At 59.8% G+C, this 23,764-nt stretch overlaps 6 protein-coding genes across 7 annotated transcripts; 3 read left to right on the top strand and 3 right to left on the bottom strand.

Annotated features, from left to right (window-relative positions):
• Nucleotides 1-3: 3 nt before the first annotated feature.
• ACOT8 (acyl-CoA thioesterase 8) lies at nt 4-2,589 on the top strand. Its single transcript, XM_058036096.1, has 6 exons — nt 4-224; nt 307-443; nt 688-913; nt 1,164-1,321; nt 1,605-1,796; nt 1,902-2,589. Exons 1-6 carry the CDS (start codon nt 4-6, stop codon nt 2,018-2,020), a joined length of 1,053 nt encoding a protein of 350 aa, XP_057892079.1. The 3' UTR covers nt 2,021-2,589.
• Nucleotides 2,590-2,623: 34 nt separating this feature from the next.
• On the bottom strand, nt 2,624-4,552 carry SNX21 (sorting nexin family member 21). The gene is made up of 3 exons (XM_058036094.1): nt 4,279-4,552; nt 3,990-4,144; nt 2,624-3,700 (listed from the first exon to the last, which is right to left on the bottom strand). Exons 1-3 carry the CDS (start codon nt 4,550-4,552, stop codon nt 3,029-3,031), a joined length of 1,101 nt encoding a protein of 366 aa, XP_057892077.1. The 3' UTR covers nt 2,624-3,028.
• Nucleotides 4,553-6,449: 1,897 nt separating this feature from the next.
• TNNC2 (troponin C2, fast skeletal type) lies at nt 6,450-8,277 on the top strand. The gene is made up of 6 exons (XM_058036296.1): nt 6,450-6,515; nt 7,247-7,298; nt 7,396-7,539; nt 7,626-7,740; nt 7,817-7,953; nt 8,032-8,277. The coding sequence occupies exons 1-6, from the start codon at nt 6,513-6,515 to the stop codon at nt 8,061-8,063; spliced, it is 483 nt and encodes a 160-aa protein (XP_057892279.1). The 5' UTR covers nt 6,450-6,512; the 3' UTR covers nt 8,064-8,277.
• A 544-nt stretch (nt 8,278-8,821) lies between these two features.
• Nucleotides 8,822-9,877, top strand: LOC131090810 (regulator of G-protein signaling 9-binding protein-like). The gene is made up of 2 exons (XM_058036405.1): nt 8,822-9,100; nt 9,188-9,877. Exons 1-2 carry the CDS (start codon nt 8,908-8,910, stop codon nt 9,619-9,621), a joined length of 627 nt encoding a protein of 208 aa, XP_057892388.1. The 5' UTR covers nt 8,822-8,907; the 3' UTR covers nt 9,622-9,877.
• A 119-nt stretch (nt 9,878-9,996) lies between these two features.
• On the bottom strand, nt 9,997-11,194 carry UBE2C (ubiquitin conjugating enzyme E2 C). Of its 2 annotated transcripts, XM_058036363.1 has the most exons (6): nt 11,094-11,194; nt 10,989-11,016; nt 10,763-10,849; nt 10,397-10,601; nt 10,210-10,269; nt 9,997-10,075 (listed from the first exon to the last, which is right to left on the bottom strand). In XM_058036363.1, exons 1-6 carry the CDS (start codon nt 11,192-11,194, stop codon nt 10,017-10,019), a joined length of 540 nt encoding a protein of 179 aa, XP_057892346.1. In that variant the 3' UTR covers nt 9,997-10,016. The 2 variants fall into 2 exon arrangements, with proteins under 2 accessions (XP_057892346.1, XP_057892347.1); XM_058036364.1 differs by lacking the exon at nt 10,763-10,849.
• A 665-nt stretch (nt 11,195-11,859) lies between these two features.
• On the bottom strand, nt 11,860-16,366 carry DNTTIP1 (deoxynucleotidyltransferase terminal interacting protein 1). The gene is made up of 13 exons (XM_058036250.1): nt 16,266-16,366; nt 16,118-16,188; nt 15,707-15,803; nt 15,474-15,572; nt 14,910-14,978; nt 14,543-14,599; nt 14,237-14,298; nt 13,746-13,791; nt 13,218-13,276; nt 12,982-13,042; nt 12,597-12,668; nt 12,347-12,402; nt 11,860-12,022 (listed from the first exon to the last, which is right to left on the bottom strand). The coding sequence occupies exons 1-13, from the start codon at nt 16,350-16,352 to the stop codon at nt 11,884-11,886; spliced, it is 975 nt and encodes a 324-aa protein (XP_057892233.1). The 5' UTR covers nt 16,353-16,366; the 3' UTR covers nt 11,860-11,883.
• Between the last annotated feature and the right edge of the window lie 7,398 nt (nt 16,367-23,764).

Below are 23,764 nucleotides of genomic sequence, written 5' to 3'. Positions count from 1 at the left end.
CACATGGCGGCCTTCGCGCCCCGGATGGGCGGTGCTTCCTGGTCCGCCGTGCTGGTCGGGTCGCGGTGCCGGTCCCGGTTCGCGGAGGTGATGGGGGCCCCAGGCGACGCCGGCGGGGCTGGAGCGGGGCCGGGATCCGGGCCGCCGCCGCCGCCCGGGGACCTGCGCAGCGTGCTGATCACCAGCGTGCTGAACCTGGAGCGGCTGGAGGTCGACCTTTTCAGGTGCGGGTGGACGCCGGGGCAGCGGGACCGGGCCGCCTCCTCCTCCGCCGCCCCCCTCACCGCGGCCGCCTTGTCTCCGCAGGGGCCAGCACCACTGGGTGCCCGCCACGCAGCGCCTCTTCGGCGGGCAGATCGTGGGGCAGGCGCTGGTGGCGGCGGCCCACGCCGTGAGCCGCGACGAGCAGGTGCACTCGCTGCACTGCTACTTCGTGCGGACAGGTGCGCCCGGGGAACCGGGGAACCGGCGGCGGGGACGGGGTGCTGGGGTTCGGCAGGGGCCCGGCAGGGGTTGGGACGCTGGGGAAGTTCTCAGGAGTGAGGAGCGTCGTCATCCCGCTGCCAGCAAACAGGGACGGCGTGAGTGGCGCTGCCGGGCCCGGCCCCTGCAGGTGGGTTCCGCCGGTGCGCGGTGCGCCGTGGCCCGGCCGCAGAACGTCCCTTTCCCGTCCCTTTCCCGTGCCAGGGGACCCCAAGGTGCCGGTGCTGTACGAGGTGGAGCGGACCCGCACAGGGAAGAGTTTCTCTGTTCGCTCTGTAAAGGCCATCCAGCATGGAAAGCCCATCTTCACCTGCCAGGCCTCCTTCCAGCTCTCGCAGGGGAGCCCAGTGCAGCACCAGTTCACCATGCCGACCGTGCCACCCCCCGAGGAGCTGCTGACACAGGAGGAGCTCATCCAGAAGTTTCTGCAGTGAGTGGGGTGGAAGGGACACACCGGGGATGCCCCTTGGTGCCTGGGGCACAGGGAGGTGTGGGAGAGTACTGTCTGAGGAATTCTCAAATGTGCCTGAGAGGGGAACAGAGGAGCAGGACACAACAGTAGCTGTGCCCCTCTTGTCTTTCTGTGTGCCCCTGGGTCCCTGGGCTGGAGCTGCTGCCAGTAGGATGTGTTCCAACTTGCCTGTCTGGTGTTAACCTTGCTTCTCTGTGCTGGGCTGCAGGAATCCTAATTTGGCTGAGGGATACAGGAAGCGTCTCACCAAGATCCAAGCTCAAGATGTGCCAATCGACATTAAACCTGTGAACCCACCAGATATATTCAGCTCAGAGCCACAGGAGCCAAAGCAGCTCTTCTGGGTGCGAGCACGAGGCTACATAGGTGGGTCCTGCTGGGTCCAGGTGCCTCCCAAGCCAAGGGGGAGCACTGTTTCAACAGAGTGGGCTGGGAGGGCTGTGATTAGGGGGCTGCCTGTGCCCCAGCCTGGGTACTTCAAGGCTGTAATACAGGTGTGGCTGCAGAGGTGATGCTGGGGCATGGCATGGCAAAGGGAACAAGTCTGGAAGAATTCCAGCTGTGCTTGGCAGCTGGCTCCAGGGGAGTGGAGCACCCCAGGCATGTCCCAGGGGCCCCCACGGGATAGGCAGTGCTGGTTGCTCTGCAGGAGAGACTGACATGAAGGTGCACTGCTGTGTGGCTGCCTACATCTCTGACTACGCCTTCCTGGGCACGGCCCTGCTCCCGCACCGGCAGTACCGCGTCAAGTTCATGGTGTCCCTCGACCATTCCATGTGGTTCCATGCGCCCTTCCGAGCTGACCACTGGATGCTGTACGAGTGTGAGAGCCCCTGGGCTGGTAAGTCCTTAGTGTGTCTTTGGGAGACCTTGATGGGCAAGGCCAGCCCTGGCTGTCCTGGGGCAGTGGGCCGCAGTCTGACAGTCTCTCTCTCTCTCTCTGCAGGTGGGTGCCGGGGCTTGGTGCAGGGACGGCTGTGGCGCAGGGATGGGGTCCTGGCTGTCACCTGCGCACAGGAAGGTGTCATCAGGGTGGAACAGACACCAACCCAGAGCAAGCTCTAGCTGAGGACACCCTACAGACTGGGGCTGAAGCATGCCCAGGGAGGGACCCTGAGATGAAGGCAGGACCTGGACAGGAACAGGAAGGAGACCAGGTGAGACCAAGCACTGCAGGAAGTCCTGGCGCCAGAGGTGTCTGCGACAGACTGTGACCAACAGAGCATCGTTGCAACCAGCTGCTAGCTGCACAGCATGTAAGCACATGCTGCCATCAGCTATCTTTCACCCACCTTAAAATAAAGCCGTTGGGTGAAGAGCTGGACTCTGTCCCTGGAGTTTGTCCCCTTGGACGTGTGACTGGGCTTGCACGAGGGCGGGCAATGCCAGGAGCACAGTGGATCAGCTCTGCCCCCATGCCAGGCGGGGTCACAGGAGAGGAAGGTGCTACTTTGGCTCACGTTGTTTCCTCTTCTCACTTCTGCACTGCTTTGGCTCCTCAGTAGCTGCTTCTGCTTGTCCTTGGGCTCCTCCCTAGGACTGGGCTTGGGCTTGGGCCCAGCTGGAAGAAGGGGATGAGGCAGCTCCCACCTCTATGTGGAGGCTTGAGGCCTCCCACTGATGATGCCCTGGGGTAGTAAGGCTAAAGAGACACAGCAGGCGCCTTGCTCTTCTTCCTGCCAAGACTTTATTTAATAAAGTCCTTTCTATTGTGTAAGTTTTATGGGAAGTTCCCGGCAAGAGCCCTGGACCCTGCCAGAAGCTTTCCCGTTCCCTTGCAAGGTGCCAGTATGTCCCAGCTAAAGTCTCAGCCACTCCAGGATCCCCTGCAGAGGAGGAGCAGCTTTGGGCAGCACCAGTGTGGGTGGTGGACCCCCGTGAGTCCCCAGCCTTGCAAAACAGACTAACCACAGACAAAGTGCATTCAAGAGGCAGCTCCAGGCATGGACTGTGCTGCCTGTGGTACTGCAGTGCTGCTTCCCTGCCCCATTGCCACCCGTGGCATTTCCCTCGCTGCTCCCAGCTGCCACAGGTGTGTGAGCTTCCCCTCCCACCCATGTGAGCACAGGTGGCTCATTCCAGAGGTTCCTTGATCAGGCATTCCTTCAGGGAAGGCTGCTGCTGCAGGCCCAGCCCCGCTTCCCGCAGGTCCTGCAGCCGGGCCTCCGAGCGCCGCTTGTCCTTGCCCACCTTCCAGGCCAGGTGGACGTGGGCCTGCAGGAAGGGTCCCAGGAGCGGGTGGCTGCCCTGGGCCTCCAGCAGCTGCAGCGCCTGCTCGCAGCAGCCGTGGGCCTCACTGAGCTGGTCCAGCTCCTGGTGGCACACGGCCAGCCCCGCCAGTGTCAGCAGGAAGCGGCCGGAGCTGCAGACCCCCAGGCGGTCCTGCAGGCGGTAGGCGTTGGCCCAGGTGGCCAGGGCCTCACGGTACATGCCCGTGCACGTCAGGCGCTGCGCGGCCTGCAGGTCCGGCAGGAAGAAGAACTCGAGGAACTCAGGAGAGCGGCGGATCTCATCGATGGAGTGCAGGTGGGACAGGAACTGTTCGAAGGCTCGGCTCCGCTTGGCAATGGTCTCAGCGGTGAAGTTGCGGCGCAGTCTCTTCCTGGGGAAGGCAATGTTGGCCATGTCGCAGCTGAAGCGGCAGCGCAGGCGGCGGTTCAGCTGCTCGAAGTCCGAGTAGCGCCGGGCAATGGTGGCAGGGGCCTTGTCAAACTGGCCAGAGCGGATCAGGTAGATGGTGTAGAGCTGCGGGGGAGGCAGGTGTCAGGCAGTGCTGTGGGCATGCTGCTCCCGGCACAAGCACAGCGGGGTGTGCGGCCTCAAAGGGGCTGGGGGAGTTTGCCCGAACAGAAGGGAGTGGCTTGGGCTGCAGCAGCCACAGCACCCATCAGCCATAGTTACCTGAGGCTCATCTGAGCCGCCGGCACCATCCAAGCAGCACGGGGAAAGAGGAAAAAAAATAAGCATCCCTGCCCCGGGGAGAGCAAGACTCGCACCCAACCCGTGCCCGCCCAGCCGCGCCGGGCTCACTCACCACGTACTTGGAAGAGCGCTCGCTGACCACGCTGGCGCTGGTGACCTCGAAGAGCAGGCGCTGCGGTGCCAGGCTGCCCCGCGACCTTCGCCACAGCTCCTGCAGCTGCCGGGTCAGCAGGCTGCCGCCGGGACGCTCCGCCACAGAGACCCACTCTGTGCCGGGAGAGGGGTGTCAGTGCCCGCCGTGGGGACAGGGCTCCGACATCCGTCGGGCTGTCGGACGCCACCATGGCACGAGTGTCCCTGGAGTCACCCCAGTCCCCCCAGCTCGCCGCCCCAGCACCTGCCTCCGTCCTCCGTGCCCGCTGCCGCCCCCGGCGCCTGCGGCGGCTCCTCCAGCTCCTCGCTAGCTCCGTCCCCCTCCTCCTCCTCCTCCTCCTCGTCCTCGTGGCTGGTGAAGCTCAGGGTGCCGCTGAGGCGCGTCGACAGCCCCTCGGTGTCGTCCTCCAGCTCCGAGCTCTCCGGGCAGTCCTCGGCCTCGCCGCCGCCGCCCGCCGGCTCCTCGCGGCCGGCCTCGCCCGCCAGCGCGTGCCGCAGCCGGTGCAGGATGCGGGCGGCCATCGCTGCCGGGGGGTGCGGGCCGGCCCCGCGACACGGCCCGGCCCGGGGCTGCCCACCGCGGCACGGCCCCCCGCGGGGACAGCCCGGCCCCGGGACGCGCTCCCGGTGCTGCCCCCGCCCCGGGCCGTTCGCGCTGCCCCGGGCCGGGCCGAGCCGAGCCGGGTGGTGCCGAGCGATGGCCGCTCCGCCACGGCTCGTCCCGGGATCCTCCCTGCGCGGCTCCGCCTCCGCCGGGAACCCGGATCGGGGCGGCGGAGCCGGCACCGCCCGGCACGGCCGGGATCGGGATCGGCGCTTGCGGCACCGTCCGGCGCCATCGAGATCGGCTCTCCCGGCACTGCCCGGCACGGCCGGGATCAGGATCGGTCCCTGCAGCACCGCCCGGGACTCTCGGATCAGGCTCAGGGCTCAGCCTGGCTCTGCCCGCAGCCCCTGCCTAGGAACCGACCCCGCCCTTCTCGGTCTCGGCCCCTCTGTCCCCTGTCCGGGATGTCGTGGTCGGGCCGAGCCCCGGATATCTGCCCTGGGGCCACAGGAGCCACACATATCGGTGCTCGGCGCTGTGGTGTCCCAGGGTCTTGATACCCCAATACCCTGGCACCGCTGTGCCCTGACAGCCAGACTGGCCAACACCGCTGTATCCTCCTAGCCCAGACTCGGGGATGTGTCCCGGGCCACCTTGGCACCTTGGCACACTGCCACCCCGGCCTCAGTCGGCCTCACCACGCGGCCCATGGCCAGCCAGCACCTCCGGCACTTGCCCAGCCTTTTTTAGTGTCTGTCTGCTCACTCCTCACTGCTTCCTTGGGAATGTCTATAAATATCGAGGAACCAGCCCAGCTGCTGCCATCGCTCTGTCCATTGCTTGCTCAGTGTGCCCTGTTCCAGCACCCTGCACCCTACTCAGCTCAGATGGGACCCCTGAGCTTCCCTGGGCAGGGTGGGATGCACTAGGGGCTGGACTTGTTCCCAGTTCCCACCCGATGAATGGGAGTCCCAGCAAAAGCAGGAGCCAGAAAACCCCTGGGCACCCCTGGCACTGGGACCTTATGGGACAGAGATTGGTCACCCTGTCCCCACTGCAGCCCTGGGGCTCTGAGCACCACAGGGTATGGGCCACTAGGCCAGTGTGTCCCCAGAGCCACGGGCCCCAGCCGGTCCTGGCAGCAGTGGCTGGCACGGGCTGTGAGTGTGAGGACTGAGCCTTCGAGGAGGCACCGGGCATAATTCCCACTCCTCAGAAGCACGAAAAAATGGAGCCATTTCCGGAACAGGTGCCAACAGCACTGGGGACCCCAAACCATGGGGCTCATGCTCCAAATCTCTCCAGGGACTTCATGCCCCAGGCCCCACAGGGGACCCCTTCCTTTTCTGGGGTGGGGGGCTGCAGCACTGCTCTGCCTGGGCCCCCTGGAGCAGAAAATGGGGGTACGGGGGGGGACGCTGTGTTGGCGAAAACCAGCTTGGTATTGGGAGCTTGAGCCAGGAAGGGCTGCATTTTCAGGGGCCAGTGGGTGATAGTCCATGCCCCTTGAGCGGGGGGACCCCGTCCCCCTTACCCAGGTGATGCTAATGGCTCCAGGGCTATTTTTAACCCCCTCATTGCTGAGTTGCCTTGGATGGGGGTGTTGGGGGCGGGCAGAGCTGAGCTCCTGCCACGGCTTTGATCTCCCTCCTGAAGGGCTTGAATTTCCATCCCAGCCTCATCCCCATGTTAATCCCAGCCCTTGACCAATAAAGCTTTGGCTAAATTAGGTAAAGGCGCCAGTTGCCAGTGAGAGGGGCTGAGTGCTGCCAGAGCGCTGATAGGCTGAGGGGGGCCAGGGGGCAGTAGCTGAAGGCACATCCCACAGAGGAGACACTACAAATTGGGGTGCCAGCGGCACCACGAAGCTTCTGGGAGTTCCTGCTGCAGGAGCTGGTGATTCTCTGGGGGTGGGAAGCTCCATCAATTCCCAAGATGGTGAGTGTTCCTGTGTGCTGCGTGCCGTGTGCCAGAAAGAGACCTGACTGGGCAAGGGGCACCAGGGGGGTCTGGGCTGTGCCTCTGCAGCAGAGGGCAGCAGGGATATGGTGCCCAGTGCTGGGCTGACCATGGCAGTGAGGACAGGGAGGCGTTGGGGTGGTGCAGGGTCCCCACAGAACAGATCTGAGGGTGAGTGTGTACTGCTGAGGGGGTGCAGGTGCCTGGGGACACCATCTCAGCCCTGTTGGGAGCTCAGGGCTGCACAGAGGCAGGGGCAGCAGGGGGTGGCTGAAAGCCGAGTGCTGGGTCATGCGACACGGCCTCGCTGCTGGCTCCATGGCCGGCCTGCGCCTCCAGGAGAAACTCGATCGGGGCTGACAGGTGCCACGGCTGTAGCCCCAACGATCCCTACAAGGGGAGCTGAGGAGTTCCCAAAAATAGCTCTGCATGCCCAGGATGCCAAGGCTGAGCACAGGGACCATGACCCCAGCACAATGGAGCCCCCCAGATAATGGGGGACTCAGGCAGGGGCTCCCTGCAGCCCTCCATATTCATGGACGGCCTGGAAGGCATCAGAACTGTAGGGATTGCGTGTGTCTGTGGCTTATGCCAGCGCAGGATTGTCCTGCAGCAGGGCAGAGGCTCTTCCCACAGCCAAGCACTGTTGGGCCATGCTGTATGAGGGGTCTCTGGTCAGATATGGGTGACCCCTCTCCCTTGCCTTGCAGACGGACCAGCAGGCAGAAGCCCGTGCCTTCCTCAGTGAGGAGATGATTGCGGGTGAGTGTGGGGACAGCCGGGACAGGGGCCAGACATGGCCATGGTGCAGGGCCTGGCTCTGCCCCACTGCTCAGAGACCTGACCCATCTCTCCACAGAGTTCAAAGCCGCCTTCGACATGTTCGATGCTGACGGCGGTGGAGACATCAGCACCAAGGAGCTGGGGACAGTGATGAGAATGCTGGGCCAGAACCCCACCAAAGAGGAGTTGGATGCCATCATTGAGGAGGTGGACGAGGACGGTGAGCAGCCCTTGGTGGCTGGTGGCAGGGGGGGGAGCTGAACCCTGGGCAGGCAGCCTGACCCACACTTGGCTTCCTCCCCACAGGCAGCGGCACCATCGACTTCGAGGAGTTCTTGGTCATGATGGTGCGCCAGATGAAAGAGGATGCCAAAGGCAAGTCTGAGGAGGAGCTGGCCAACTGCTTCCGCATCTTTGACCGGTGAGTGTGGGGGCGAAGTGGCCCATCCTGTCTGTGGGAGCAAGCAAGGTCCCATCCCTCCCTCTCCCTCCTGCAGGAATGCGGATGGGTTCATTGACATCGAGGAACTGGGTGAGATCCTGAGGGCCACCGGGGAGCCTGTCACTGATGAGGACATAGAGGACATGATGAAGGATTCAGACAAGAACAATGACGGTCGCATCGACTTTGATGGTGAGCAATGGCCCCAGCCAAGCGCCCATGTTGTGCACCCAGGCAGGGCCATGGGCTGAGGCTGCTGTTCTCTTGCAGAGTTCCTGAAGATGATGGAGGGTGTGCAGTAAGGGACCAGACATTCCTCAGGCCAGCTGCTGCACCCAGCCCTGCTCCCCTGCTGTCCAGGGAGCAGCAGCTCCACAGCATCTGGCCCTCAGCACTGGCTGGGACCTCACTCTGTGCCAGGGTCCTGGTCTCACCTCACCACCGGCGGCTGAGCTTTTCCTCCCATCTGTCACCCGTGGCTTTGATTCCAGCCTCAATTAAAGAGGAAAGGCTTGAGCTGCTGGTGCAGGATTTCACTGGGGGTGCACGGGGAGGGGGGCTGTGGCAGTGTGTCCCTGCTCCGCTCCCCAGGGAGGGAACGTGGGCGGGCTCACACCACAGGGCAGAGCTACAGGGGCAGCCCGGAGTTGTGGTTCCCACGGCCTCTTGGGCAGGCGCCAGTGCTGAGCTCAGAGTTTCCGTGCAGAGCAGCTCGTTCACACGCCAGAGGCTGAGGGAGGATGGCCCTGAGGGTCCTGCGCCAGGGCAGGGCTGTGGGACCACAGGGGCTTAGAGAGCCCCACACTGAGACCCACATCTCCCACCCAGAGGACCTGGCTATAAGGTGGTAGGGCAGGAGAGCCCCTTCCCTCCAGGGGAAAGGTGACACTTGTCTCTGTGTCTCTCTTTGAAGGGGCTGTGCCAGCCTGCTGGAAACCACAGCTCCCTGGGGACCGGCAGGGGTGGAGCACAGCAGGGGGATGAGGCGGAGTGCAGTCCCCAGCCAGGGTGGGTGGGACCACCGAACCAAAACACAGCTCAGAGCTGGTCACAGCACAGCGCTGTGGTGGTACAGAGCAGCCGAGCCCCCGGAGAGCCAGCGGCCACCGCGGCCATCCTGCCCCTGCCCCGTTGTCACGGGGTGTGATGGCACCAGGCAGAAGGGATGCGAGCCGCGGGCGGGGGGCAGTGGGAACGTGTGCCACAGCCCAGGCTGCCCTCTGCAAGGCCACGGCCGGACACCGTCAGCTGGTGCTGCAGCTCGGGGGGAGCGGGGACGGCCCCCGGCTGCGAGAGGAGCGCCGCAGGAGGAGCGCAGAGGCCTGTGAGCTCAGCATGGGTAAGGAGGGCACTGCTGCGCCGGGCAGCAGCCACGGCAGCCTCGGCACCCAGGCTGCTCGGTCCCGGCTCACACGCCGTCCCGCAGGGCTGCGGCGGACGCTGCTGGCAGGGCTGCGGCAGGGCCCGGCCAGCCCTCGGGAGCGGCAGGAGCTGGAGCGGCTCTGGGTGCTCTTCCTCTCCGCCCTGGAGCTCTTCCTGCAGGACCTGTACAGAGCCCAGCACCTCTGCCAGCTCTTCTCCGTGCAAGGGGGTGGTGTGGCCCCTCTGCGCACTGGGCTGGGGGGCTGGGGGCTGCCCAGCCGGAGAGGAGGGGCTCCCACACAGCCCCCCACCACCCAGAGCTTGGAGGAGGAGATCGAGCAGGTGAGGGCCACGCTGGCAGAGATGGAGAGCGGAGCCAACATTCCACCGTGGACAGTGGAAGCCACAGAGACCACACAGCCGGCAGAGACAAGCGGCACCGCAGAGAGAGCAGCCTGGGGAGGCGCCTGTGCTGGGCACTGCTGTGGGGTGCCCTGACCTGGGGGGCAGGAGAGGTGGCACCCCTGTCACAGAGCAGGGGACAGAGGTACCCCTACAGATCTCAACCCCTGCCCTTACAGGTGATGGTGGGAGCTGCTCCCACCCTGTAGACAAAATGGGATATATACTGATAAACTCCTGTTACCCTACAGGGGTCACTATCCCTTCCACCCTTCCTGCCCACACTTGCAGAGGGTCCTCTAGGCACTCAGAGTATGCTAGAGCTGCCACAGAATCCCCTGCAGAAGTTATAAACCTGCATTTATTCATTTATTTATACATTAACCGTGGCTCGGACTGCGACATTAATTTAAAAACAGCCTATGATACAGAAGGCGGGGATGGCCGGGAGGGAGGGAGGGAAGGGGTGGGCTGAGGGGCCATGGTGATGGTCAGGTCTCCTGGCTCTTGGTCTGCTTGTTGTACGTCTCCCGCACATACTTCTTGTAGGCTGAGGAGAGAGGGGGAATATGACACCACCTGAGGCAGTGGCCAGGGCAGCTGAGGGGTCAGACAGGCACTGGGGCTGTGCTGCTGCTCATCCCACTGGGGAGGGGGCAGAAGGGTTCTGCTTCAGGCACTTACCGACTTGGTTCTTCCAGAGCTCGGCTGCATGTGTGTTCAGAGGGCTCTCGATGTTTGGCTCTGCAAACAGTGGCTGGGTCAGCTGGTGGGAGGTGACCTGGACACCCCTGAGCCCTGATCTGGGTTGGACAGCCCCACCACCACCCCTTCCCTCAGCTCTCCATAGCAGCTTGTCCACGAGACCCACCTGCCAGCAGGCTCTGTATGGAGAGCAGGATGGTGCGGACATCATACAGCGCTGACCACTTCTCCTTGAGGATGTCGAGGCAGATGTTGCCCTGGGTGTCGACATTGGGGTGGAAGCAGGGGGTCAGGAACCGCACGGTGGGTGCTGTGTAGGGGTACCCGCTAGGGAACTCCAGCGACAGCTTGTACCGCAGCTCCTCGTAGGCCTGGGGGTGGGAGTCGAGGGGACAGCAGTCAGGGGGGCTGTAGCCCCAGAGGTGCGGGGAGGAAGAGGAGCAGGGGCAGTGGAGGGCTGGGACCACCCTCAGCCGAAGGGAGGAGAGTGGGGCACGGTCAGGCCCCCCCAGACCGGGATCGCGCCTCTCACCGTCCCGGCGGCGCCGTCAATGGTCCCGATCCACTTGAAGAGGTTGTCGGACTCGGGGAAGGCGGAAATGCCTTTGTCACCGGACATCTGCGGGGGCAGCGCGTTAGGGCGGCCCCGGACATCCCCCACCCACCCCGGGTCAGCCCCAGGTGCCTTTGGGGACCCCCAGCCCCCGGCTTGGCCTCAGGATCCCCAAATCCCGACTCGGCCCCGGGGCCCCACTCACCATCAACGCCATCAGTTCTTGCTGCAGCCTGCGGGGAAAGCGCACGTTACCGGCCGGCTCACCGGGGCAGCCCCCGCCCTCAGCCCCGGTCCCGGCCCCGCTCACCTCTTGCCCACCGCGCCGCGGGCCGCCGTGGCCCCGGTCTCAGCCGCTTTGTGGGCGGCCGCGCTGGACACGGCGGCGGGGTCGGCGTTCTGTGAGGCCATAGCGGCTCCCGGGGCACGGAGCAGCACACCGGCACCGGCCGCCGCTGCCGGCGGGTCACGGGCTGGACGCGGCTCCCGCTCCCTGGCGGCGCCGCACCGAGTTCCGCTGGTCCTTCCCTCCCGCAGTCCCGCTCGGGGCAGGACTCGGGCCCTCTGCGGCTCTGCCGGTGCCGAGCGGCGGTCAGGGCTCCCCTAGCGGGGCTGCCCCGTACCGAACGGCGGTGCTTGGGGCTCTCCTGCGCGGCGGCGGCGGCCCGATCCCAACCCCCACTGCAGACGCTCTCCGATTCAGCAGCGGCTCGGTCCGGACCCCTTTGTCGGTGCAGGAGCGGCTGTGTCCCAGCCCCTCTCCGGTGCAGGAGCGGCTCGATCGCAGCCCCGGTTCCGGACACTCCGGTACGCCCCGCCCGCTCCCGCGCCCCGTTTGAATATTTCCGCGTGCCGCCCCTCCACCAATCAGCGCGCAGCCCCGTTCGAGCCGGCCAATCACCGCCCGCCGAGGATGCAGCTCCCACGATAACGGCCAGCGGCTGGTGATTGACAGCCGGCCCGGTGACGCACCGCGCTGTGATTGGCCGCTGCGCCGCGGGGGCGGGACCGCGCGTCCCGCAGGCCCCTCGGCGGGCAGAGCCCGGTGCCCGGTGCCAGGAAACGGCGAGGTGGGAACGAAGCGGCTTTATTGGGGGGCATCAGGGTTCGGGGGGGTCCTCGGGGGGCGGCACCTCCCCCCCGCGGCGAAGCGTCTCCATGTGCTTCTGCATCTTCTCAGTCATCCAGGCTGGTGGGATGAAAGGCTTCAGCTCTTCCAGCCGCAGATCAACAGAGTCCCTGGGGAGGAAGGAGGGCGAGATGGAGGGACTGCAGCACCCACTGATGATCCCAAACCTACCACGTCCCCTGGCACACATCAGTACCAAGCCCAGACCCACCAAACCCACCATGGATCTCAGCACTGCACCCAAATCTACCATGGACCCCAACCAACACCAAGTCCACACCTTTGTCACCAACATGGCCTCTTGGGCACCAAACCCCAACCATAACCCAATCCCTCCAGCACAGTACACTGCTGCAAGGTAGCAGTGAGGGGGCTTATGGTGGGGCTCCCCTGGGATGCAGCCCCAGGCCCAGAGTTTCTGCTTTGCTCCTCACCTGTAATCCTCACTGGCGGCCAAATCCCGAATGTCCTCTTCAATGAGGAGGTAGGCCTGTGACACAAGGCAGGGGACACCTCAGGGTGGCTGCGAGGGGCAGCCAGGGCAGGGCGAGCCCGCAGCCACCGCTGTCCCCGTGGGAGCCAGCTGTGCCTCCTGGCCATGCCCCAGTGCTGTGGGCAGGGCACAGACCCTGGCAGTGCAGTGTCCCCACCCCCGTGGCGGGCCCTGCGCCTGGGTGCACTCACCATCTTGCCCCCAATGGCTCTCATGTGCTGCTGCTCTGTCAGCCAGTGCTTATCCTGCGGGTCAGCTGCGTACTGCAATAAAGCACCAAGGACCGAGCTAAGAATGAGTGACAGACCCTGCCCTGAAAGCTCCCCCTCCTGCAGGACACTGCCCCCCACTCTGCTCTGCCCCCCACTCCTCCTGCCCTGCTCCAGCCTCAGCCCTGGCTCTGCCCATCCGCCGCCCTGGCAGGCACAGGACACCATTGGCTCGCGTTGTGCGCTGGCCAAACCTTGGGAATGCGCTCTAAGACAACAAAAAAGGGCATGGGGGAGGAGGCAAACAAGGGAGCTGAAGCACACGCTCCCAATTCCCATGGGAAACCATCTGGCTGTGGCACCTGACCTTAAAGAGGTGGGGATGCTTGATGTAGAGTCGCCCTCTTGTTCCTCCCATCCCGAGAGCCCTGCAACAGGAACACGAGGGGTGTTAGGGGTGTGGGCAGGGCGGCTGCGGTGGCACAGGGACACCCCTCTCCTCCCCAAGGCCTTCCTACTGAGGCAGAGAAGCGAAGTGACAGGAGGAGTGTCACGGGCTCCTGCCTGGGGACGCCACCCTCCATCGACAGGGCCGTTCCTTACTTGTTTGCTCGAGATCCCAGCACAAAGGTTGTGGTTTCAGTCAGTCGGGATGGATCCCACTACAGAGCAATTGGAAAAGGGGCAACATTAGAAATGAAGCTGCTGCTGGCCACGCTCCACAAGCCTCGGCTCTCTGACAGGGAACCTTGGAGCTGCCTCCAGGCTGGGAGGGAGGGAGGGAGCTGGCCAATGACCTCCAGCCTTCAGCAGGGGAGGGACATTACATTCCATCGGGGCTGATCTAAGCAGTTTCCCTGGTGGGAAACACTTGTGGGATTCTCCTGGCTACTCCCGGTCTCCTCAGGGCTGCCCCAGCGGCACCACACCGCAGGGATACAGGCCATGGTGCCTGGGGAGACCAGCAAGGGCCTCCGGGCACTTCGCTTCCTCTTCTTGCTCCAGCCCTGCCCAGGGCCCCGTCAGGGCACAGCACAGCCCCGCTGTCCTGGGCTCCTGCAGCTGCAGGGCTCTGCCAGAGGGAGCAAAGGGGAGGAGAGAGGGAGCCCAGCAGTGTCGGACAGCTAATACCTTTGGTCCATCCCTTTTCACAGGCTCAGAGACTTTGAGCTTCCACCTGAGGGCAAGGAAAACACAGTGAGAATGAGTCCCAGGGGGATCAGCCCAGTCACCACCAGCAGCAGGGACTGAGCCCAAGCCCTTCCAGACCCACCGTTTTTCACACCCTCCATTCCCCCACAGTGCCCAGCTTTGGACCCTCAGTTTTGCTGCACATCCTCCTCTCCTGGTTGCCCAGATCCTGCCATCTCCTGTGTCTCACCACTCACTCTGGATGGTCCATCTGGACCTTTTCACCCCTTTGGGCCTGTTTAAAATCCCTCCTTTAAAGGTCTTTGCCTCCTGAGGGGAACACCTCAACCTAGCCCTGCTTTTGCACACACCCAGAACTCCCATCACCCCTGTGCAGGAGAGGAGTCTGTGGGGTTTCTGTGCACCCCACAGGCAGCCTCATGTTCCCTGCCCTCCCCAAACAGGGGCTCTGGCTCAGGGTTTGTACTCACGCTGCCATGCCTGAGACTCCACGGTCATTTGACAGGCTCTGTCCTGGAGGCCGCCCCTTCCTCTGCATGGAAAAAACCCTTGTGAGACCCAGCTGTGCTGCCTGTGAACCCTCTCAGCAACCCTCCCTCTCCCAGGGAAGCTGCTGCTTTTGTCACAGGCAAAAACACTGCCTGGGACCAGACTGAGCACCTCCAACGCCTCAAAAAAGCGTCCTGTGCACCTCCCTGCACTCACACTGTGGGAATGGCCAGGAATGAGGGCCAGGCTTCCCAAAAATAAAATCCCTTGTGGGGAAACCATTGTACCTTTTTTGGAATGGGGCTCCCTCGGCGGCTCAGCTCCTCATCCATCTGCCGGGCACGCTGAGGAGGAAGGGCAGTGGGATTAAGAGGAAGGGCAGTGGGATGAGCAGGGCTCTTCTCCCATCCTGGCCAGGTGAACACTGACCCCAGCCCACCTCTGTGAGCAGCCTGAACTGCAGCAAGCAGCACCCACACCTGGGATTCTCCTTGCCCTGTATTCCCTTCAAGCCAAATATCCCCCACTCTGCCTCTGCACTACTGCACTGGTGGCCAAGAAGAGCCAGAGAACAAAGTGATCCCAACTCTTCTCCCGTCATTTAAACCTCTCTCACAGGTCATTCAAGCCTCTGTGTACAGTCACAGCAATTACCTTTGGCACTGCCTGCTCATGGGGCAACCTGGGAACCACCTTTTTGCCATCGGAGAACAACAGCTTGGCCTGCAGGAAGACAAAGAAGGTTCCATGCATTCTGGGATCAGAGACGGCCCCATAACCAATCCCCACCTCTACATATCTGCCTAAAAGCCCTGCAGCAGCTTTGCTTTTGGAGTGCTACCAAGGCCATGCTTCCACAGACAGCCAGATGCAAAAGCACAATCTGAGCATGATAAATTCTGGAGAAGTGGCAGATAAGCAAGACGTGAAAGGAAAAGTCCTGCCCTACCCTGCCAGGACCCTCTGACAGGTACTGGGAGCCAGTTTCTGTGGCTCCAGCAGTGTGCCATGTTCCTACAGCAGCAGTGAAAAGAAACAGCATGAGCTGCCCAGCCCTGACTGCTCCCTGCTTCCCTGTGAGAATGAATCCCAACACAGCAGTCATACAAGGGCTGTGGGTGTCCCCTCACAGTGACAGCAAAGCTGTTAAGAGGGACACATTCTAGCCAGGCTGCTTTGCTTGGCTGGGCACTCAAGAAACACCTCACCATCACTCACCTGCTCCAGGCAGCTCCTACAGGTCTCCTGGATGAGCTGCTCTGGGTCCACCTCCTCACCAACGTTATCACGCACGTTGATGGCTGCTGTCTGGAAGAACTGGGGAGGAAAAGGCGGGAGAGGGTGACAGCCTGTGCAGTGCCAGCTCGGCTCCCAGCCAGGCACGATGGCCTCGGTGCCAGCCGAGCTGTCCCCAGCACCTGCAGGCTGCTGCCCACCTGTCCAGCGCTCACCTTCATGTACTTGTTGAAGATGCCCTGGATCTCCTCGTTGATGCTGGGCTGCAGCACAGCGCGCAGCAGGTCCATGGACACGCTCGGGTCCGTGAAGCTGCGGGTGGAGGGCTCAGGAGGCGGCGCGGAACCCCCTGCCCGGCCCGGTCTGACCCGATCCTCCCTGCGCCCGGTGCCCATCCCGGTCCCGCAGCTCCACCCTTCCCCTGCATCCCCCCGTGCCCCGATGCCCATCCCGGTCCCGCAGCTCCACCCTTCCCCTGCATCCCCCCATGCCCCGGTGCCCATCCCGGCCCCGCGGTTCCAGCCTTCCCTGCATCCCCCCGTGCCCCGGTGCCCATCCCGGTCCCGCAGCTCCACCCTTCCCCTGCATCCCCCCATGCCCCGGTGTCCATCCCGGCCCCGCCGTACCTGGTGGTCATCTGGGAGCGCCGCCCGCGCCGCTGCACCAGCCGGTGCTTGATCATGATGTTCCAGGGGTTCTGCGGGACACACCGCAGCGGGTCAGCCGCGGCCCCGCCGCCCCCCAAACCGGCCCCCAGACCGGCCCCCTCCTCACCGTGCTGACCAGCTGCTCCTCGGCCTCGCCCGGGCCCTCCTCGCCCGGCGGCCCCGGCTGCTGCTCCGCATCGCGGGCGGCGCCCATGGCCGCGCTGCCGGCTGCGGGGCCGGGCACCGGATGCGCGGGGATCCCGCGCCTGCATCATCGGGCCCCGACGGATGTGACGCGAACCGGGGCAACGGGGCCGGGCCGGGGCCGGGCGGGAGCGGCAGGGCCGGGGGGACGCCCGGTGTGGGCTCTCGGAGCCCGGGCTCACAGCGTGCCCGCCCGGGAGGTGCCGCCGGGGCGCTGGGCGCTGCCTCCGGGTGTCCCCGCCGCCCTCCCCGGCGCTGAGCGGTGCGGAGGGCGAGCACGGCATCCCGAATCCTTAAACTCACCCTGTCCCACCCAGAGCAGAGTGGAGGGCGAGGCACGGCATCCCGAATCCTTAAACTCACCCTGTCCCACCCAGAGCAGAGTGGAGGGCGAGGCACGGCATCCCGAGTCCCTTAAACTCATCCTGTCCCAGGGCAGGAGCTGTCCCAGCGGGTGGAGCTGGACACACGCGGCCCCTGGCTCTGAGAGCGGCTGGAATGTGAACGCCAGTCTTTCATGATCTGTGTGTTTGCTCGTGTAATTCCTCTTTCTGGATTCTCATTGATTCTCTGAGCAAACACCCCAAAGCATTGCCTCATCTTGTATAATGTGTGCAGGATAGTCAAAACAACTTTTTTGTCGTTTTCCAAATAATCTCACCCCATGTTGTGGTCAAAGAGAAGCTTTTCTGTTGAATCAGCTGGATAACACTTTGTATTGATAAACCATTTACTATTTTGCTGGTAAGGTTCTTCCTCATTCCAAGATGATTCAGTGAGAGAAGCCAAGCACAGGGGATTTGCCAGAGCTCAGGGTGGGTCTCGCTGTGCAGAGCAGGGGTGTTCTCCAGCAGCCATCTCCAAGGGCTATCCCTGTCCTCTCTGCCGGTGGGGCAGCCCTGAGCCCAGCTGAGGGGAAAGTGGCACCTCCTTCCCACCAGCTTTGCCAGATGCTCAGTCTTGTTTCATTTGTGTTTAAGGGATGAGTGCACGTGGCTCTTGGAGCCATGATCTAATGACAGCGTGGTGATCAGTCAAAGGTTGGATTCGATGATCTCAGAGGTCTTTTCCAACCTAAACCCTTTTGCGGTTCTGTGACCAATGCCTGGGGGCTGTGTTGGCGCCTCCAGAGGATGTTGTGCTGGTGTTTCTCAGCACCCGCCACTGCAGCCTGTGGCTGTGTCCCCTCAGTGTGACTCTTCTGCTGTAGCTGTTGGCCCCACAGTGACCACCATGGGCTCACATGGAAGCCTGGAAGAAAACTTAAATCCTGGAACAAATTCTCAATGACAGAGTCGCTGTTTTTGCAGGGATATCTTTTCAAGAGTGTGTCAGAACAACATCTGTCAAGGATCACCTAAACCTAACTGATGTGGTGCCTTATTTGGGTCTCCTCCAGGCCCTGGTTTTTACTGGTAATTTTTCCATGGATTTCTGTGGTGGGTGCATGTCTGCCAGACATGAACACCAGATTCACAGCTGAGGTTACCCATGTTCCTGCTTGATTCTCAGTGAGACTTTGGACAAGTCCCCTGACCCTCAGTATCCTCAAGTGTTTATTTCATCATAGCAATTTTCTTGTCAGACATTCTCCCCCATTAGCTCCCTAAATGTTATCCAGGATTATGGTCTGCTAAAGCAGAAATGTGCCAGAATTAAGGTGTTGTTCCCAAAAGGAGGCACCACCAGGCAAGCACAGGGACAGCAGCAGCGCTGAGCTCTTCGTCGCGGCACTCCTGAAGTCGGAAGGAGCCCTGCCATCCCTCAGGTTGTTCCAGATGGTTTTGCAGGTGCGTGGAAGGGAGCTGGAGCTGCTGACACGGGCTGGCCAGCAGTTCCTGCCCCGGGGTGCCCAGCTCAGGGGTGATTAGCAGCCACAGGAACCCGTGATAAGCACTGGGCCAGCGGGTTCCGCCGGGCGGCTGCAGGTGTGGAGCACCACATCTCCATGGGCATGGGTGGTTCGGGGAGGAATTGCATCCACCTTGAGTCACAGCAGGAGGAGAAGGATCAACCTGTACTTAAAGCATTTTTCTTGCCATGAGCCCTCTTCCCACACAGATTGGTGGAGGTTTGTGCAGAGCTGTGCTCCTTCCCTTGCACTGGCCCTGCTTTGTCTTGATGTGATGTTAGTGGAAAGCTCTTTGAGCATGACTTGGCTTTTCCAGCTCTCCTGTCAAGTGCCAGCTTAGAGTTTTGGTAATAATGTCAATCTCAAACCAATTAATTCCACTCACCCCATAGGTGCAAATTTAAACTTTGTCTATTATCCAGAAACTCCAACCCATTTGTGCTTGGTGCTGATGTGCCCTGGGCTGACCAGTCCTTAAGTTCTCCTACCCTATTCATTGCACATTGCTTTGTGTGTAATTCAGAAAGAAATCATTAAATAGAGAAGGAAAAAATTGGCAAATTAGATTCCAACACGTACTCCCGGGTGACTGGAGAATAACTTGCTTTAAATAGGTTAGCACTCACAGAATTGGATCTTTGTTAAGCTTAATCTGCTGTCTCAAACACATTAAATATGTCTTTACCCTGAGATCCCATGCAGAGGAAAGGGGAGGTAGTGTGGCAGTGCATCCAATTTTCATTTGCTCTGACTGTGGGTCTCTAGTGGAGGCCAGCAGTGTGGCTGGCAGTTTACAGACAGGTTCCTGTCCTCTCCTCAGCTCGGGTGAGCTCTTGTGCTTGAAGTCCCCTTTTCCTCCAGAGAGGTCTATTTTAATGCAGCACTGTTTCATTGGAGCAGATATTCATTGGACAGTACCTAATTTGGTGTTTGTGCATGCAGTAACTGTGCACTCCCGTTGCAAATTCATGTGGTTATCGAATGCTTGTGTGTAAATTAACAGGGCTCTCATGCATGGACACTAAATCCTGCAATTCATGTTCAGGAGTTCCCAAAAGCTGCATGGAGGCCACGTTGATGGGGTCTGGTTGGTCTGGGGGAAAGACACACTCAGCACACACTGAGCTCTGACTTTGCCCACAGTGTGCTGAGCTGTGTGGGCTGTCCTGTGATAAAGGGGGTCCTGGGGAGGACCATGGGTCTGTGGGACAGCATTAACTTGCTCAGGAGACTTTGAGCTCATTTGTGTGCCTAAACCTGGCAACTAACAGTAGGAACTCTGAAAGAACTGGAGTAATCTGCTCGGGAATGGGATGGTTCAGAGACAGGTGCTCAAATGAAGCCTTGAATATTTGACCTACAAAAATCCGCAAAGAATCCCCACATGTGAAACAGGAGCCTTGAATGGAGGGCATTTTGCATGTGGAAGGAGAGAGCTGCTGGTGCTGCTGCCAGGTGCTCTTGCCCTGATCCTGTTCCATCCGGGATGGCAGGGCCAGGACAGGCTCCTGCCTGCAGCACAGCCCTGCACTGGGGCAGAGCCCGGTGCTGGGCTCACTGCTGTTGCTAAAGGTCACCACGGGGATTCCTGTTGAGAGCAGCAGTGAAGAATCTGCCTCTGTGCACTCCTGGTTCCCCTTCTGTCCGTCAGTCCTTGTGCTGTCCTTGGAGTGCGGCCAAATCTGGATCCTGCTCCTGCCTTGGCTGAGGGTGGAGCTGCAGTGGCTCCTCGGTAAACAGAATTAGAGGGAAATGTGGGAGGTCCCTGAAGTCACCTGTGGGCTGCCTCCTCCCATTCCTGCACCCGGGCTGCCTGCGAGCCCCTTTAAATTGCAGGTTGGCAGAGCCCTGGGCACAGCCTTCATCAGCATGGCACCGAGCATCCTCCTGCTGGGGCTCCTCACCCTGTGGGCACAGCTGCAGGCAGCACCCATTGCAGGCAAGTACGGCTGGCTGGGAGGAATATTTAAGAATGTTTTCTCCTTATTTTCATAGGATCACAGGTGTTTTGCAGGTGCTGGCAGGTGCCAGGTTGCTGCCTTGGGAGGGCAAGGGAAGGCACGGGGGGAGTGGGGTGCGATGAGCCCGGGCTATGTGGCACTCACTGCTGTGGCACAGCGAACAGTGGCACAGTGCCACCTCTCCCTGATTCCCCCGGCATGGGTGGCTGCTGGCACCAGGGCAGAGGTGCCCAGGAGAGCACCAGCCCCATCATGAGCTGGGAGGCACCAGCATGGGGAGTTGCCTCACCATGAGGGCAGCAGGGGTGAGGCAGAGCCCTGGAAACCCACCAGGAAAAGCTGCAGAGGGGAAGACAGCACAGCATTGTGGCTAACTGGGCTGCTGGGTGGGAGCGTGGATGGAAGGGCAGCATGCTGGGGCTGATGCTGCTGCTCTCTGTTCTCCTACAGAGTTCCACGGAGTGGCTCCAGCTGGGTGGCCACCACCAGGGCAGCTGGGAAGCACCCTGAGCCTTGAGCCTGGGAGAGAGCTCAGCACGGTGCCTGGCAATGGCAAAAACAGCTCCAATAGAGGTGAAATGGGTGACTCCAGTAGCCATGAAACTGGTGAGTCCAGTAGCAGTGAAACTGGTGATGATGGCAATAAAAATCAGCTTTGTGATTGCAATGATCATGATCATGCTGGCAACGACAGTGATGATGATGGTGATGATCATGATCATGGTGTCAACAGTGACAATTCCAATAGCAAAGAAGATGGTGATGATGGTGATAAAAATGACCTTTTTAATGGCAAGGACAGTGACAATGGTAATGGTGGCAATGACAGTGGTGATGGTGCTGGTGGTGTCAACAGTGACAATTCCAAAAGCAATGAAGATGGTGATGATGGTGTTAAAAATGACCTTTCTGATGGCAAGGACGATGACAGTGATGATGACAGTGATGATGGCCATGGTGCTGGTGATGATGGCAATGATGATGGTGATGATCTCATCAATGATGAAAATTCCAATAGCAATGAAGAAGATGATGATGGCATCAGTGATGAAAATTCCAGTAGCAATGAAGATGGTGATGATGACATCTACAGTGACAGTTCCAATAGCAGTGAAGATGGAGACTCCAATTACAATGAATATGATCGCTCCAATAGCAATGAAAATGATTCTGATTATGGGGGGTGGAGATATTAGATTGTAAGGATGTAATTGCCCTGGGATCAGAGATTTTTGGGTTCCTCTTTTCTAGTGTCCAGCTCAGGCTACCAGATTTCATGCCTGATCTGTGCCAATAAATGTATCTAGTGAATATGAGAGCATAGTGTCAAAAATTTCTTTAACAGCTTGGCATCTCAAGTGGGGCACTTGTTCACTTGCCCATTTCCCTCCAAGCACCAGATATCCAAATTTGCAGCAGTGGATGGTTTCACTCAGGAGCTCTGGAGTAAGGAAGTGTCAAATCTCTAAAGGAGGTTCAAGTCCTGCCTTCTACAAGTTTGAGTTTTGTGGGTTTTGGGAAAGATGAGTTATGTACCTGGCTTAAAGAAGGGGGTGCCCTTATCTGAGGCACTACAGAACAGGGAGAAGACAGTTGGCACTACTAAATGATCCCTAAAACTCACAGTGATTTCATGCCAGGAGGAATGGCCATATATTACTTGACATGCTGGGACAAAACCTGCAGAAGTGTGCCCCACACAGGGGGTTTCAAAGAGACTGTTCTGATTTGCCTTCAGCACAGATTACAGGGCTGGTACACAGGGCAGATTGATGTGTATGGGATAACTGAGCTCGGGAAAAGCAGCAGCTCAGGAGTGGGCTTGGTACATGATATCCTGAGGTAAATTCCAGCCCAGACCCTGCTCCTCTCTGTGTGCCCACTGAAAAGGATTTTCCACTGTCTGTTCCTGTTGCTTTGCTTTCTATGCTCACTGCTGCTTCACCTGCAACTGTCCCAATCCAATCTGGACAAATTATGTGAGTCCTGTTATCAATGGGCAGCCAACAATTGTTTTAATTTATATCCATTGACCCTGCATTACAGGAGATTTAATGCTGTGGGCTACTGACATGCCAAGGCTGAGGGAAGATGCAGAGCAATGTGCTCAATGATTTTTCTTTCAAATTTGTGCTCCACATAATGACAACTGGCAGGATTGGAAAGCTGTGGAAGAAAAGCTAAAGGTGGCCAGGGACTGCATAAAAGATGAAAAGAGCAAAGGAGTTTTGTGTAAGATATTGGACACTTGCACAGAAGCTGCCTGTTAGGACAGGAAAAACTATAGCAGAGAGAAATAAGATCTGAGAGAGAAATAGAAGGTTGCAAAGAAGCTGTATTATTGTCTTTGAAAATTGAGAAGCTGCATAAACAGGAAGAAAAGCTACAGGAAGAAAAGGAAAAAAATAAAAGTCAGAAGAAAAGACTGAAGTTATATTTATGTGGACTCCCCATCCTCTCATATTGTATAGATTAGAAAACTAACTTTTATCCCATGAAGAATGAGATTGGAAACATTTGGGGTAGCCCTGACCATAGTGAACCTGGAGAAGATTGTTCTTTGTTTCCTTCAAATCCCCCTGAATATGAAACCAGACTCATTAGAGAAACAGAAGAAACCAGTGCACCTTAGGATAGAGTGGGAAATTATACTCCAAACCAGCCCCATTTGATTTGATTTAGATGACTGATCTGCAAGAGCCCTATGGCTGTAAGCCAGGCCAGACTGAAATCTGGCAATTGAAATCCTATCAAGGCAGACACAATAATGGTCCAGACATTCTGATGCTATTGGACAAAAATTAATGCAATTTTTAACAGACATGGGAGCACGAGATTCAATTTTAAGAGAATGTTGTTGGGTGTTCAGCCTGGTCAGCAAAGAGTTAAAGTTGCTGGAGTAAGCAGAACAAGTGCCAAAAGCCAAACCACCCAGGGTAATTCACAGCCCCTGGGCAAGAGCGCGTGTTGGCACCAAGTGCACGTCAGCCACTTGCTGTGCTCTTAGAGATCACAGTGAAACATTTGGGTTTTGGTGTTCTGAAAGGCCAAACCTGGTGTCTGCCGTCCTGAAGGGTATCACCCAGCAGCTCAAATGCCAGCCCTACCCTGAATTCAGGAGGCTGCAGTTTGTGCTCTGTGCAGCTCCTGCACTCCCTGATTCAACAATCACTAATGTTCCACAATACCCAGCTCCTGCTGCAGCACGGAGTGGGATTTCTGCAGCCACACACCCCTGGATGGCAGCACTGGATATGAAATATGTGTCCTTTGTAGCCCCCTTATTAGAGGAGAAAAAAATTGGCATTTCCTTGAGAAGGGACAATATACCTTTAACAAACTCCCACTGGAGTGTAAACATTTGCTGATTGTTTATAGTAATTCCCCTGGCAAGAAACCAAATTAAGGGAAAGAATCCCCAGAATGTGAGGGAAGACTGTGGCTAGGGAAAAACTAAAGGCTGTAGCAAAGCTGGAGACTGGAGAGGAGCTGGGGGCTGGTGGGAGAGATCTGTGCTGGGGGAGAAGCCAGAGAAGCCTGAGGAGGGAAAGAATCCTGGATCTGACAGGGAGGCAGATGATGGCAATGATGGCTGTGGTGGTCGTGACT

This window comes from Melospiza georgiana, chromosome 17 (assembly GCF_028018845.1).
Source record: "Melospiza georgiana isolate bMelGeo1 chromosome 17, bMelGeo1.pri, whole genome shotgun sequence".
NCBI classification, from domain to species: domain Eukaryota; kingdom Metazoa; phylum Chordata; class Aves; order Passeriformes; family Passerellidae; genus Melospiza; species Melospiza georgiana.
This window is presented reverse-complemented; position numbering and strand designations above follow the sequence as displayed.